We start from the raw sequence: 13,455 nt of genomic DNA, 5'->3' as shown, positions 1-13,455 counted from the left end.
CTGAGTACCGGTCATGTTTGGCTGCCAGTGTAGGCATGCAAAGCCAGGAGCAACACTTGTGAAGTTATTCCACAGTTCATTCCCGTGGAGAACACCATCCCAGAACCACCGCTTGGTTCATTTTGGTTGAGAAGGCGTATTCTTAGTCAATAAAATCTGCAGATTCCTGTGGTGTCCTTAGCTGTGACATGTCCTCTGTAGGTGTTTGATCTCAAAGGCTCCCTGAGAAACCGTAACGTCAAGACAGACTCAGGGAAGGAGAGCTGTGAGGTGGTTCTGCTGGATGAGAACCTCCTGAAGTTGATCCATGACAACCCGCTGTACATCCGCTCCCACTGTAAGGCCATCCTGCGAGCCGCCATACACAGCGATGCCTACTTCCTCTCCAGCCACCTCATCATCGATTACTCCCTGCTGGTGGGGCGTGACGATACCACCGATCAGCTGGTCGTTGGGATTATAGGTGAGAGGACGTCTGAAGTGAAGGATCATGAGTCAGTGTCATATGTTAGTGACTTTTGTCTCATGTAGGTGATGTAACACCCTGCTGTTTATGTTTCATGTTCAGAATCAGTGAGAATACTCAACATCTGCTGAAAACTACATCTGTGATCTGATATTCGTCTGCTGTCTGTTCACTGCTGTTCGCTCTCCTGTTTTCTGCAGATTATATTAGGACATTTACCTGGGACAAGAGACTAGAGATGGTTGTCAAATCCACTGGAATCCTGGGAGGTCAAGGTAAGTCTTCATCTGTTCCCCACATCCTGTTTACACAAGGTCTTATTTGCTTTTTGACAACACTGGAATGAACACGGCTTCCCATTATCCCATTTTTATGAATCTACTTGTGAAATTTAGGTACACATACACCCTGATCAGAAATACAAAGTAGAGCCTCACCAATGTAGGATTGTTAAGACTGATATCAATATTGTGTTGTTGAGATAGATGTACTAAAGCAGACTTTTTGCGCTATTTTGTTGCACAGTAAACTGTTCTATCAAGGACAGCAACTGTAAATATGATGAAGATGAAATCACAACAGAAAACTTCCCTGGAAATGGAGTCATTATGAATAACAAAACACAAATAGAACAGAAATATTAAATTGAAACTTGAATTACTGTTGTGGCCAAAATATTCCCAGACTGATAAATTGGCTAGGCCACTATAATCAGCCTTTATGAGTTAATCACTAATAATAAATCAGTATCAGTGTTCATTTCAGGTGAAAAACTGCAGTATGGAAATGCCAGATCTTTTTTTTATTCTTATTTTTATTATGTGAGCACAATGGAAATGCCAGATATAATGGATGTAGTATGTGGAAGTTCAGTTTTAACGTTGGAAACAGTTCCTTACCTGAGATCCACTGAACCGTTTTATCTGAAGCTCTGATCTGCTTCTCAGTCTCTCAGTTGTCATGGACTGAACTAATGCCTCATTTCAACTGCATGGTACGGCTCGGCTCGCTTGGAGCTGGTGTTTTTTGGCTTTAGATTGGCAAAAGGTGTAAATAGTAGCTGGTACCTGGTGCTTTATTTGGTATGACACTGGTTGAGGTTCCAAGTGAGCTGAGCTGATACTAAAATGTGGAGTGAAAACTCAAAGAGAACCAGAGTGGACTCCTCATTTATTCTATATCCACCATTTTAACTGTGTTTTTGTTTGTGTCGTGTTGAAGATAATGTCAGGGATTTAGTTGATACCAGTTCCATTATCAGTTCGTCTGATCGTTCCAATTCTTTATCGATTTTTCTTATTGTTTCCTGATTCATTTTTGTCCTGCCTGTACCCTGAGAATTAGCTGTAGCATCAGTCTTGTGTGAGCATACTGGCGTAAGAAAGATGCTGTTGTTTCCTCCCCTCAGTTTACAGACATTACAACAAACACCGTTGTCACCAACATATCTGGTTAACTAGTTAAGTCTTTGAAAAGACCTGATGAAAAATGTGTATGTGATAAGTTAAAGGAAAAGAAATGTGTTTCAAATGACACAACGCAGAATATCATCATGTATGCAGTTTCTATTTGCATATCTGCCAATATGAACACCTCAATATACCTTAATAAGTTGATATCTGCTGATTTCTGGCTCTGGCTCTGAAAGGATTACCTGAGGATGATGACAGCTCTGCGTAGGTTATCTCACTTTATTGCTCTGAAGTCGGTTGTTTCCTGTCTCTAATGTTGTGGTGTGTGTGTGTGTGTGTGTGTGTGTGTGTGTGTGTGTGTGTGTGTGTGTGTGTGTGTGGTGTTGTGTTGTGTTGTGTTGTGTTGTGTTGTGTTGTGTTGTGTTGTGTTGTGTTGTGTCATTCAGGGAAGATGCCCACTGTGGTCTCTCCGGAGCTGTACAGAGCTCGTTTCTGCGAGGCCATGGACAAATACTTCCTGATGGTACCTGACCACTGGACGGGCCTGGGCATCAACTGCTGAGCGGTGCATGAATGTCCAAGTGCAGTAATACAGAAACACAGAGGCACACCTTCTCAGACTTTCTATGCACAAACTTCAGTTTCCTGGACTGAGGCCTCAGTATGGGAGAGCTTTTCAACCAGCCTGAGACCCACAAACACACTGGACATTGTAAATGTTTGAACATGGTGCAGACTGAAGCCTGACCAGTATTACAGCACAGCATCATTCCACAGGAGCAGTGCAGCTCTGTGACTGCACCATTAATAAGACATCTGTTTTTATCACTGGGGACTCATTGCAACATTATCAGACTATAACTGATCCCCCTCTGGATGTGTTTCACAGAGGGTTTGTTATTTTATTAGTGCCATGAGTCCAACTGTTTCAAGAGGACCCGCTGAAAACTTTCAGTCTTGTGGTTTTAGTTTGGTAAACAAACTAATGTGTAATGTAATTTAAAGTTTGTAAATGTACAGAGATTATGTAACTATTAAAAGATTATTAACACTGATTTGTTAAAGCTGTCATCTGTTATTTGGTTGTGGGGGGTTAATGAGGCAGAAATGATCAAGGAGAAGGGGAAGTGGACGGATAGAACACAAAGACTCTCAAACTTAATATCAAATACTAGGACCACACGAGCAGAAACAGAGAGCTGAAACTTCAATTATTATTCAACCTCAGAATTGAATCAGTTAAGTCATTTATTGAGCAGAATCCTCAAATATTCACTTAACTACCTTCACAAATGTGTGAGGATTTTTTGTGATTAGTGTAAATTGAATATCAGTGTTTTTGAATGCTTGATGGACAAAATGTACACTTTGAGGATGTCTCCTTGGTGTCTGAGAGTTTGTGATTACCATTTTTCATTATTTTCTGATTATTTTCTGACTTCTAATATACTAAACAATTGATTAATTGCAAAACAAACTTCATGGATCAGTGATGAAACTAAAAATCATTTGAAGCCTTGCTCAGTGCTATTAAAGCTTCATAGCAGTCAAATTACAAAGAAGATAGATGTTCAAATTTATGATACTTCTCACAATCCCCTTTGGCAGTCTAACACTGCTATAATCAAGATTATCTTTATTAAAGGTAAGGCACTATGTAGTTTTGGGGAAGACATTTTAATCAGAAGAGAAACATCTTCATTGAATGATTTCCATTCAAGCAAAAACAGCGAAATTGAAAAATCATCGTCATCAGCTTCAGCAGATCATCATCAATCATCTGTCTTTCAAGCACGTGATGTTCTCCTGCTGTGGAGAATGAAATGACGCGCCGACATGTCTCATGATTCATTTGAAAGGAAGAAAAAAAACAGCACAACAGTAACTTCAAACAGATTTTTATAATTGTACAATTTATAGAAAACAAAGGGTAGCTGACAAACAGCCCTCAGCATGTTGTACTGCATCAGGAACTGGTATGAAACTCAGACACATGACGATAGCGATTGTCAGGACTGGTGAAGATCATTATCTGGTAGAATAATAATACTGGCAGACAGATTCAGTCTCTCAGCAGACCTTCAGCTCAGGGACAGAAAGACTGTGCTTGTTAACAACATGTGCTTATCAGCCACCAGAGTCGTCTCCGTTATAATTAACTGCAGCTAACAGAGTTCTCAAGTTCAAATAAATTCATTAATATACACAACTTTTAGTCCTTTCTGCAAAGATTCTCAAATAAATCATTTGTATTCTTAATCAACCATTTAGGATGGAGATGTCACTCTGTGCTCAAGTCCTCTGTGATGGAGTTTTTTTCATACAAAGCTTTACATCATCATTATATACAAAAGCAGTTCAATTTCATATCAGTACCTAAGCTAACACACTCTCACACACACAACCAAATTTAAAGGAGAAGTCTGGAGATATTCTCTCATTTTCCTGCTGTCTACAAAGCCCATGACAAGACCAAAAGCAACAATGAACTGATCCTACTGAACAGTGTTACAATGCTGTCATTCCTCTGTGTCAAATTTACATTGTAGTTTTTACCATTTGTTAAAAACTACAATACACAGCTCTCATATGAAATCATTCAAAGCTGCTGCAAGTGATGTAATTTTTATTAATATAGAGCTATTTAACAAAACAAGTGTTGGATAGCTCTATATTCCAACAGTACCCACTGGTATAGTGTTCGGTCAGTAACTGGTATCCCTGCCCACTTTGTCCAATCAGGACAGAGAACTCCATAAAGAGGCGGTCCTGAGCAGGATCTATCCTGTTGGCTGCTGTGCCTGGTGATTACTGCTGCACGTCCATGTGGTGACAGAGAGGAGGGAGGGGACTGCTAACTGCCAGGAACAGCACAGGGAGTTAGCTCAAATGCTGACAACACTTATCTTCATTAGGGAAGAGTGGGCTCGGGGCTGAGTGCTACAGACAGGTTGGGAAGTCAGAAGGTAACAAGAGGCGGACTAACTCACTGTTAGTTTTGGTCTTCTCAAGGGATTTGTTGGCAACAAGAAAAATAGAAAGTATCAGCAGCCTTCAAGGAGAAAAAACAGTGGAGTGAGACATCATTTCAATAAAAAACGTCCGCATAACAGAGCAAAAATCCTCTCAAACGTTGTCATTCAATGAAACATAATCGTCCACATTACACGTGACATATTAAAGGAACAGTTCACCCACATTGCAAAACAGCATTTGGTATGTTGTGGTAGCTGGTCTTGCAAATAGTTCATCTGTCCAGGTTTTGATATCCAGCTCTAAGACTTCTGCCTCCACACCGACACAGTGGAGAGGGAGGAGTATTGTTTGTGGTCCTGATTACACTGAAAACTCCACAGACTCCACTAACCAAGGACAGATTTCACTGCAACTATTAAAGAAAAGAAATTGTCTAAAAAAAAAAATCAGACGATTATTTTCATTGTTGATTAAACTTCTAATTAATCCATTAAGAAATGTATTAAAATAGCACAAATACTGTCCATATTTAGTTTTAATATCTCAGAGGAGCACTGGAAGTAAACCAGCAGTCATATCTGAGAGGCTGACTTATATTGTTTTTGCTTCAGTGAAAACTCTTTCAACAATGAATCTCTCATGAAAGCAGTTGCTGATTATTTTCCTGTTAATTGGCTAACGAGAAATCATTTCAGCTGCAGTGCAAAAGTAGAAACAAATACATAGATGAAACACAAAAATCGTTCTGAGAAACCTGTTGACAGTGAATTATATTCTGTGGATTATCCTGAACAACTGCTACACTGACAAAACATTCTCACTGCGAGGTCCATTTAACAGCTGTTCTGGAGCTTTCATCCACATGACATACTTAAACAGAGGGAGTTTTCACAATTGTCACAAAATTGGGGATGTTTAAACTTGGTAATGTTAGCAAGTAACCGATTGAAATTTCTTTGAATTTAACCTCAAATTCCCACAATACTTACCTCAAAATGTAGTGAAATTCAAAGGGGCACTATGTAGTTTTGCAGAAGAAATTCAAACCCAGAAATATGTATTTTTTTCCATAAGTGAATAAACAAGCTGTTCTCGGAGGAAAATAAGGTCCCAGAACACTGTATGAAGCTAGAAAGGTGACAGGGTCCGCCACATATAAACAAAGTAAAACAGTATAAACTGTGTTGTCCTTTAAGGTCAGTTTGTTTATTCAGTTTATTCAGTCATGGAAACAAAGAGAGGTTGATTATTTAGTTTGTTTAGGCAGAAAAAAAATCAGTCAATGAAGATCTTCCCCAAAACTACACAGTGCACCTTTAACCCAACATGATCCACTAGTTTCTGCCCAACTTCTCCAGGTCAGTAAATTGAAGTACTTAGTATTTTGTTTCTAGCAGAAGTCTGAGGCAAATATCTCAAAACCTGAACAGCTCAATACCACACACAGGGCTTCAGTGACCAAACAATTATTTTGTGATTTTGGTGAACTGATCCTTTAATTAGAAGACTATTAGAATCTACTAACAGAAGATTTGTTATAAAAGGAAACAAAAATGAATCGACATCAAGGCACTGGACACGTTTGAGACAATGGCACATAGCTGGTAGGTGGACAGACAGAGGGGAAGGAGAGAAGAGTGGTCAAGGCCCTGTGTTATTTTACATTTAAGTGCTGGCAGTATTTGTACCATCATGTCAGAGATAATAAATAGCACAATGAACTGAGGAGACCGGAAAGAGCTGTTCATCACTTCAGAGATCTGGAGAATCTGGGCTTGCATGATTGGACATTTGGAGCTGCCCGTGTGGGACAAAGGTTTCAGTTGGTCTACAGAGTGTGCGACCATGCACGACAGGTAGGAATGAACATGGAGTCAAAACAGTGCAGGAGGCCATTTAAGGCCAGAGGATGAAATGCATAAATCTAAGTCATAACCTCAGCCTTCACTCACATCTGCACAAACCCTGTTTATCACAGTGTACATCCCAATTCCCTGATTGGATTCGTTCCTCGCTCCTCCATCATCAGGTCAGCTGGAACTCAATCCTGTCTGTCATCGCTGGGTCAGAAGTCACACAGCTTTACTGCTGGGACAAACAGCAGAAGTGTTGCTGCGTTAGAGACAATTCAGAACGGGAAGATTTCTGACCTCCTGCTTGAAAAAGTAGAATGGAACAACACTCAAATCCATCTACCTCCAACTTGATGAAGAAGCAGCTGTCCCCATGGGGAGAGGGTGGGATGTACTTGTAGATAAAGTACCTGTATGTGGCTAGTGAATGGAATATTTTGTTAGTTTCCAGGTACAAATGTGCCGTCAAATTAAATGTATAATGACGCCTGTTACCTCGTGTCATTTTCCCTCCTCTATTCCATTTATAATGCAAGGTGGCTGTACTGCTGAGGGTTTATTTGCATGTACACTTGCCACAGAGACATCATTTTGTTATGGTCAGACAAGCTTTTTGGTAACTTTTGGTGTAGTGCACCAAGAGCACCTGGAGAATGAAAGCTGGGAATTTCAACCAAGAAATTTCCACCTCTGACTTTGTCTGGAACGCAGCATTAGGTGTGATGGAACCCGTATGACCATCAGTGGACTGTGTGTTTGTTCAAGAGGTACCAAAGTGATGACTCACCTCACATCAATTTAACAACCTCATAGTTTTACTTGGATTTATATCTGTGTCGCATTTATACTGGAGTCAATCTCTTGTGAAGTACAGGAGGCTACAGCTGTTAGCCTCCTGTACTCGTGTCAGATACATTTATTGAACACTGAATATACTAAGCTGCTCAGTCAGCCAGAAGGTGGTCAGACATCGTAGAGTTTGAGTTACCTTAGCCTTCAGTTACATCCTATTGTTGAGATATTGTCAGATCTTATGAAGTAGACCTGATTATGGATGTGAATTTAACAAAATGCTATCAAACCCCATCACCAGTCCAAACTACCATTGTGTTAAAATGGTTGAATTGTGTTTCCTGTAGGTCTAACACAGGAACCATCATTCATCACAAAGACTTCTCTTTTCATCATCTGTATTTTCTTCTTTCAACATGGCTAATATTAGAACCAGGGAGGGTTCCAGAGCCTGCTCTCTTTCTGCTCCAAAACATTTTCATTATCTATCTGGGACATTTTCATTCAGACACTTCAAACTATATTCAATTAAAGAGCTATATTTATAAAATGTCCACTTCACCCCTGAGACATTAAGAATAATCAATGATGTCTACAAAATTTAATTTCATTTATAGTTAATTAAACTTTTGTTTTGTAATTTTTGTTTGTCTTTTTCGTTATTTCACTGTTAACAAACAATGAAAAGCTTTATAAACCATTTATTAATTAACTGTAAAGGTGTATAAACATCAGTTACAACTTTATATAAAAAAAATTGATTAAGAAAAGATTTATAAATCATTTCATGGTTTCACAGTAAAACAACAAATAATATTAATTTAAGTTTAATTAACTACAGATTTACCATCAATCAATGATGGTTATTATAAATTCAGCTATTCAGCCCCTGAGCAGCAATACTAGAGAGCATTTTAAGCTGAATGACATCTAATCCGATGTGTTTTTGTCAGAGACCAGATGAAGGTTCAGAAAAAAGCATCACATCCTTTTTAAATGTGTCGCAGGTGAAAGAAACATGGATCCAATTAAGGGAATTGAGATGTACCCCGTGTGTCATATCCTCTTTTCTGTGGAATAATTTAACTACTAACATGTTATTGAAGGCTGCACACTTCAGCCGCAGTTCATCAAAACCTAAAAGCAAAATCCAAGTTTGTGCTTCAGTTGTTATCAGGTAAAAACAAGCTTTATGTACCTCTTCTTGTGACCCCTCCAGTACATGTTAATTATTTACGTGTGGAAGTCAAATATTTGGTACAACAACAAGCAAAAATCATAAAAAGGTTAAAATTACACTTAGCTTTCTTAATAATCTACTTCATTTGTACAAACAGTTAAAAATGGCTTTTTTTAAGACAAAACGAGTCTCAGAGGCGAGCTGCTGTGCCATGCAGAGACTAAGTACCGAGGTCGGTTTGGATTGAAGCACCCGTGAGTAGAAATAACAAACCGTGGTGGAAGTTAACACAAGCATGCAGACCCGGGCTGTAACTGATCCAGATCGAATAATTCTTCTTCAGCTGCACGTTCATGGAGCAACTTGTTCGGCTGCAGCCGTCAGTCCGGGGCAGTGCAGCCGATTCTGAAAAGGGCACTGAGATAAAACGCTGTAGGGCCTCCAGCCTGGTGTCATGGAGGGTCATTCTGTACACGCTCCCCACATGAAGAGCAGAGGATACAGACACTGCAAACATCCAAGCTGTGTCATCACCAAGTATCTACCCTTCTTCCTCAAGAGTGCACGGTACAGACTAAAACACTGCATCATTCATGGGGGGGGGTTAAAAATTCAGGTGCACAGGTGGAGGTAGGAGGGTAGAGGGTCGGTCCGGAGGGGTCAGAAGGTCTCCGAGTCTTCCGAGTCGTTCTCGGTGGTTCCCTCGCTGGAGGGTCCGGAGGGGTTCCTGGGGCTGCGTGGCCCCCGTGGGCCGGTGCCTGGGCCTTTACCCCCCTGGTGGGGCAGCTGCCTCAGCAGGGCGCCTGGGGAGGGAGCCCCGGAGCTGCAAGGGGAGCAGAAAGGCATCATGGTAGCCAGAATGAGAGCCAGACAGTCAGCCACCTCTCTGCTAGGAGCACAAGCCAGAGCAGGGGTCAGACCTGAGGTAGAGAGACAGAGACAGGAAAAAAGAGAGAGAGAAAAAGAGAGAGAGGGGAAGGGAGGGGAGGGGAGGGGAAGGAGGAGGGAACAGAAACAAAAGGGAGAAGGGAGGAAGAGAGCGAGACGTAGATGTGGAGGAAGCGGGGAAGGCGAAGCAGAGACGGGAGCAGAGGACAAAGGAGGGACGGAGCAGCATTCCATTAGTGTTCAGCCAGCTGACACAGTATGCAAACACAGGGGGGGGCACAGAGCACAGGGACAACCACAGCTGACGTCTGTCACTACACAACAGATACATTCAATAACCACTAATAATGACACATGGAAAGCAAACAAGCAGCCTGTACACAGTTTAAATCAGGGTTCCCACTGTGGACACGCACTACAACTCCATGACACCTTCATGACTTTTTCACAATTTACACAGTGTATCCATGACCTGAATGTTTTATTTAGTGTTGGTTGGGTCTGAAGATGACAAGTTTAAAAATGAAAAAAATCTATAGGTGTTTGAATTAAGACAGAAATGAGCTTATCAGACCTCTGAAGCTGCTCCACATCCCTGCTGCAGGCTGCCGGCTCCACTTTGTAGCTAATGTAGTTCTGATACATGCCAATATGTTAATAAAGGCCTACAGCAGTATATCTGTTCTTGCGCCTCTTCTCTTTTCCCTTTATATGCTCCCACTGGGCCCCCTCATTACGAAGCGCCATCTCCTTCCATTGCTTTGTCTCCGGCTAAAACACCACAGCCCTCAGCCACTGCAGCCTCTATTTGACTGTTCCCAGGAAATCCCATTCAATTCAAATCAGTGTAATGCTGATTAAAAACAAATAGATTATTTCTAATTTTAGAATGACTTTGAATAGTTTTTCATGGACTGCTAATGTTGTTGGCCTGTCTGGGTCTACTGGTTAGGAGGCCATCCATGAAGTGTAACGTCCTTTCAGCTTTAGCTGTTGGCTCATTTATTGTCATCTCTGCTGGAGCTATCAAATAAAAGGAGAAAAGTAAAGTAAAGTAAAGGATGAAACAATGGTACAGACCCACTATTTAATATAACGACTGAGAAAAGCATGAAGGGTCCCATTCGGAAAATTCTCTGATGAAGAGAAATTAATCTATACTTGCTTTTTCTAAATTCAATGATATTCCACAAACTCCATGACCAGTGGGAACCCCTTTTAAAGGTGGATTCATTTGCAGTGCACATGGAAAATCAGATTCCAACAGTTCATTAGTTGAGTTCATGCTGGAACGGAGGAAAACATTCATGCTGACCGATGGCAATAGCATGCAGCTAGGGCCTATTGAGTGCCCGGGGCCGACCAGGTGTCAGACCAGATTCACCCTACCGTTCTCATCCACCTTCTGAACATTGGCTCCTCGGGACAGCAGCTCCTGGACCGCCTGCTTCAGACCACTTCGAGCCGCCAGGTGGAGAGGACTGGCAGAGACACACAGACAGAAAGACAGTTTATACAAGTAAAGCAGATTCATTCTACGACATCTGCTACTGCCTTCTACATACACCATCATCTCCTGATGACTTTTACAAATCATATCCCTATTTGTTAAAAAGGTTTTCCTTTAACCCACACACATCCCCGTTATTAACAAAAATATTATCTTAGTTTTGTTTTGTATAAAGAGATAACTGTGTGAACATTTCTAGTGCATCAGATTACAGCGAAACTGAACAATTCTTTTTGTTATGGAGGTTTTAGATACTCACGTTTGCAGCGCTGCATTTGTGGCATTTATGAGTGCAGTGTCAGACAGCTTCTCCAGGATCAACAACACACAGTCTTCCTTTCCCTGTGAGGAGAACATGTTCGGTTATAGCAAGCTAAGTTCTAAAGTATCACAGACTTAGAATTGACATTTTTATAATAGCCATGCCTATAGCGTTGAACCAACAGAGAATGATCAGACAGTTAAAATGGCACCAGCTGAATACCATCAAACTTTGAGTTCCTCCGAGCAGACGGATTAAGACAAACAACACATAAGACAGAGGATGGAGCCCCCGTGTGGACACTTACATTACTGCAAGCTAGATGCAGGGTGGTGTTGCCATCTCTGTCCGTCAGACTGAGGCTGGCGTTGGCGCTAGTCAGCAGCACCTCTGGAGCACAAGACAGAATCAGGTCAACCTCACGCACACACAAAAATCAACTACATAAGACAAGAGCCAAATGAGGGCTGGGAGATATGGACTCAAAATATCAGTGCAATCTTTTTAGGCTATACACAATACATGATATACTGGATATCTGGATATTTTGAAATTTCCTCAAAAACACTTCATAAATGTTAGGATTGTCGACAAAATTTTATAGGGATGACTGTAGGTACTTTAACAAAATATTCACACAATGAGATGTTAATAATCATCAGAAATGTGGATGTAATGACTGAGTGGGTAAAGACAAGTGTTAAAACAAGTAGAGCAGTCTGGTAAGTTCAGAAAATGACATCACTTTACTGATGCAGCCTTTAAAACCAGGAAAAGACAACACTTCTGCCATATCACCATATAACAATATCCTTGATATCAAGTCTTACATCATCATAACAATATAATATCAATATATTGCCAAATGTCATGAAACAACATAAACACACTGCAGTATTGAAGCCATAAGCCGAATCAAATATCTCAGTACCGAGGGCTCCGACTCTGCCCTTCTCAGCCGCCATCATCAGTGAGGTGCGACCTGATTGGTCTGCAGCATCGACAGGTGCATCGTGGGACAGGAGCAGCTGGACACAGTCGACGTGGCCCGAGAACGCTGCAGCATGAAGAGGAGTCCTGCAGGAGAGAGGAAGGAGTGAAAACAGAAGGTACAGCCTGTGCACGTGCACGCTCACACACACACACACACACACACACACACACGCACACACACACACACACACACACACACACACATCTTTACCTGCCCTTAGCGTCCTTGCAGCCAGCGATGTCTGACCCCATGGCCTCCAGCAGCAGAGATGCACAGGGCTCGTGATCGTTCACCCTGTTAGTTGAAACACAATCAGACATCAGATGTCAGAGATGATGGACATCTTTTTCATCCCAATACTAGAATACAGAATAATAAGGGACTCTTCAGAACTTCCTTTACATTCAGTTCCTTCCTTTACATTTTTCTTTCACTGGCCAATTTTGATAATCAGTGACTCATTTATCAAGGAAAAAATCTAAATATTTGCTTGTTCAAGCTTCTCTAATATCTTATTCTTCTGTTTCACTTAACTAAATGAACATTAAGATTAAATCAGCACTGATTGGACTTTTGGTCCCACATAACAGGTATTGTTCAGAGATTATGATTTTAGAAATTAAATAATGAATCAATTTAGTGCAAAATGAATTAATAGATCAACTGATTGCAAAACTAATCATTATTTCAAGTCTTAGTATGAACATAGTAATCCTTTCAAACAAGTGGACGTGTTTTCAGAATAAATTGGTTTTCATCAACTGAAAACAATCATCATTAATAATGCTCAGTGTGTGTGTGTGTGTGTGTGTGTGTGTGTGTGTGTGTGTGTGTGTGTGTGTGTGTGTGTGTGTGTGGCTTACACAGCACAGTGCAGCGGGGTGAAGGGGTTCCCATCAATACAGCGACAGCCCTTCTGCTCCAGCAAAACCTCCACACAGCCCTCATGACCTACACACACAAACACACACAGTATTGGAAAAAAACATTAAAAGGTTTTCCACTGGAGTCAAGTGTAGTTTGATTTATCGTACATTACAATCACTTTATAATAAACACTATTATTTTGCTACTACATTAGCAGAAATAAGAACAAACTATAAAGAATGATAAAAAATAATC

General features: G+C 40.8%; 2 protein-coding genes across 6 annotated transcripts in view; one reads left to right on the top strand and one right to left on the bottom strand.

The window, feature by feature from the left end:
* The window catches only part of pikfyve (phosphoinositide kinase, FYVE finger containing), a 34,362-nt gene extending 31,429 nt beyond the window's left edge, over nt 1-2,933 (top strand). For all 3 annotated transcript variants that reach the window (XM_073473337.1, XM_073473336.1, XM_073473335.1), the window contains 3 exons: nt 202-463; nt 667-741; nt 2,325-2,933. In XM_073473337.1, the coding sequence (XP_073329438.1) occupies nt 202-463; nt 667-741; nt 2,325-2,440 (453 nt within the window). In that variant the 3' untranslated portion in view covers nt 2,441-2,933. The remainder of the gene's footprint in view (nt 1-201; nt 464-666; nt 742-2,324) is intronic.
* Nucleotides 2,934-3,760: 827 nt separating this feature from the next.
* The window catches only part of ankrd44 (ankyrin repeat domain 44), a 45,384-nt gene continuing 35,689 nt past the window's right edge, over nt 3,761-13,455 (bottom strand). For 2 of the 3 annotated variants that reach the window (XM_073473413.1, XM_073473414.1), the window contains exons 22-28: nt 13,197-13,284; nt 12,544-12,627; nt 12,271-12,416; nt 11,647-11,729; nt 11,337-11,419; nt 10,957-11,048; nt 3,761-9,599 (exon numbers count right to left, since the gene is read on the bottom strand). In XM_073473413.1, coding sequence (XP_073329514.1) covers nt 9,340-9,599; nt 10,957-11,048; nt 11,337-11,419; nt 11,647-11,729; nt 12,271-12,416; nt 12,544-12,627; nt 13,197-13,284 — 836 coding nt within the window. In that variant the 3' untranslated portion in view covers nt 3,761-9,339. The remainder of the gene's footprint in view (nt 9,600-10,956; nt 11,049-11,336; nt 11,420-11,646; nt 11,730-12,270; nt 12,417-12,543; nt 12,628-13,196; nt 13,285-13,455) is intronic. The other variant, XM_073473415.1, reaches the window with a different exon arrangement.

Source organism: Pagrus major, chromosome 9 (assembly GCF_040436345.1).
Source record: "Pagrus major chromosome 9, Pma_NU_1.0".
Lineage (NCBI taxonomy): Eukaryota > Metazoa > Chordata > Actinopteri > Spariformes > Sparidae > Pagrus > Pagrus major.
Note: the sequence above shows the minus strand (reverse complement) of the source record. Positions and strands in the feature narration are given on the sequence as shown.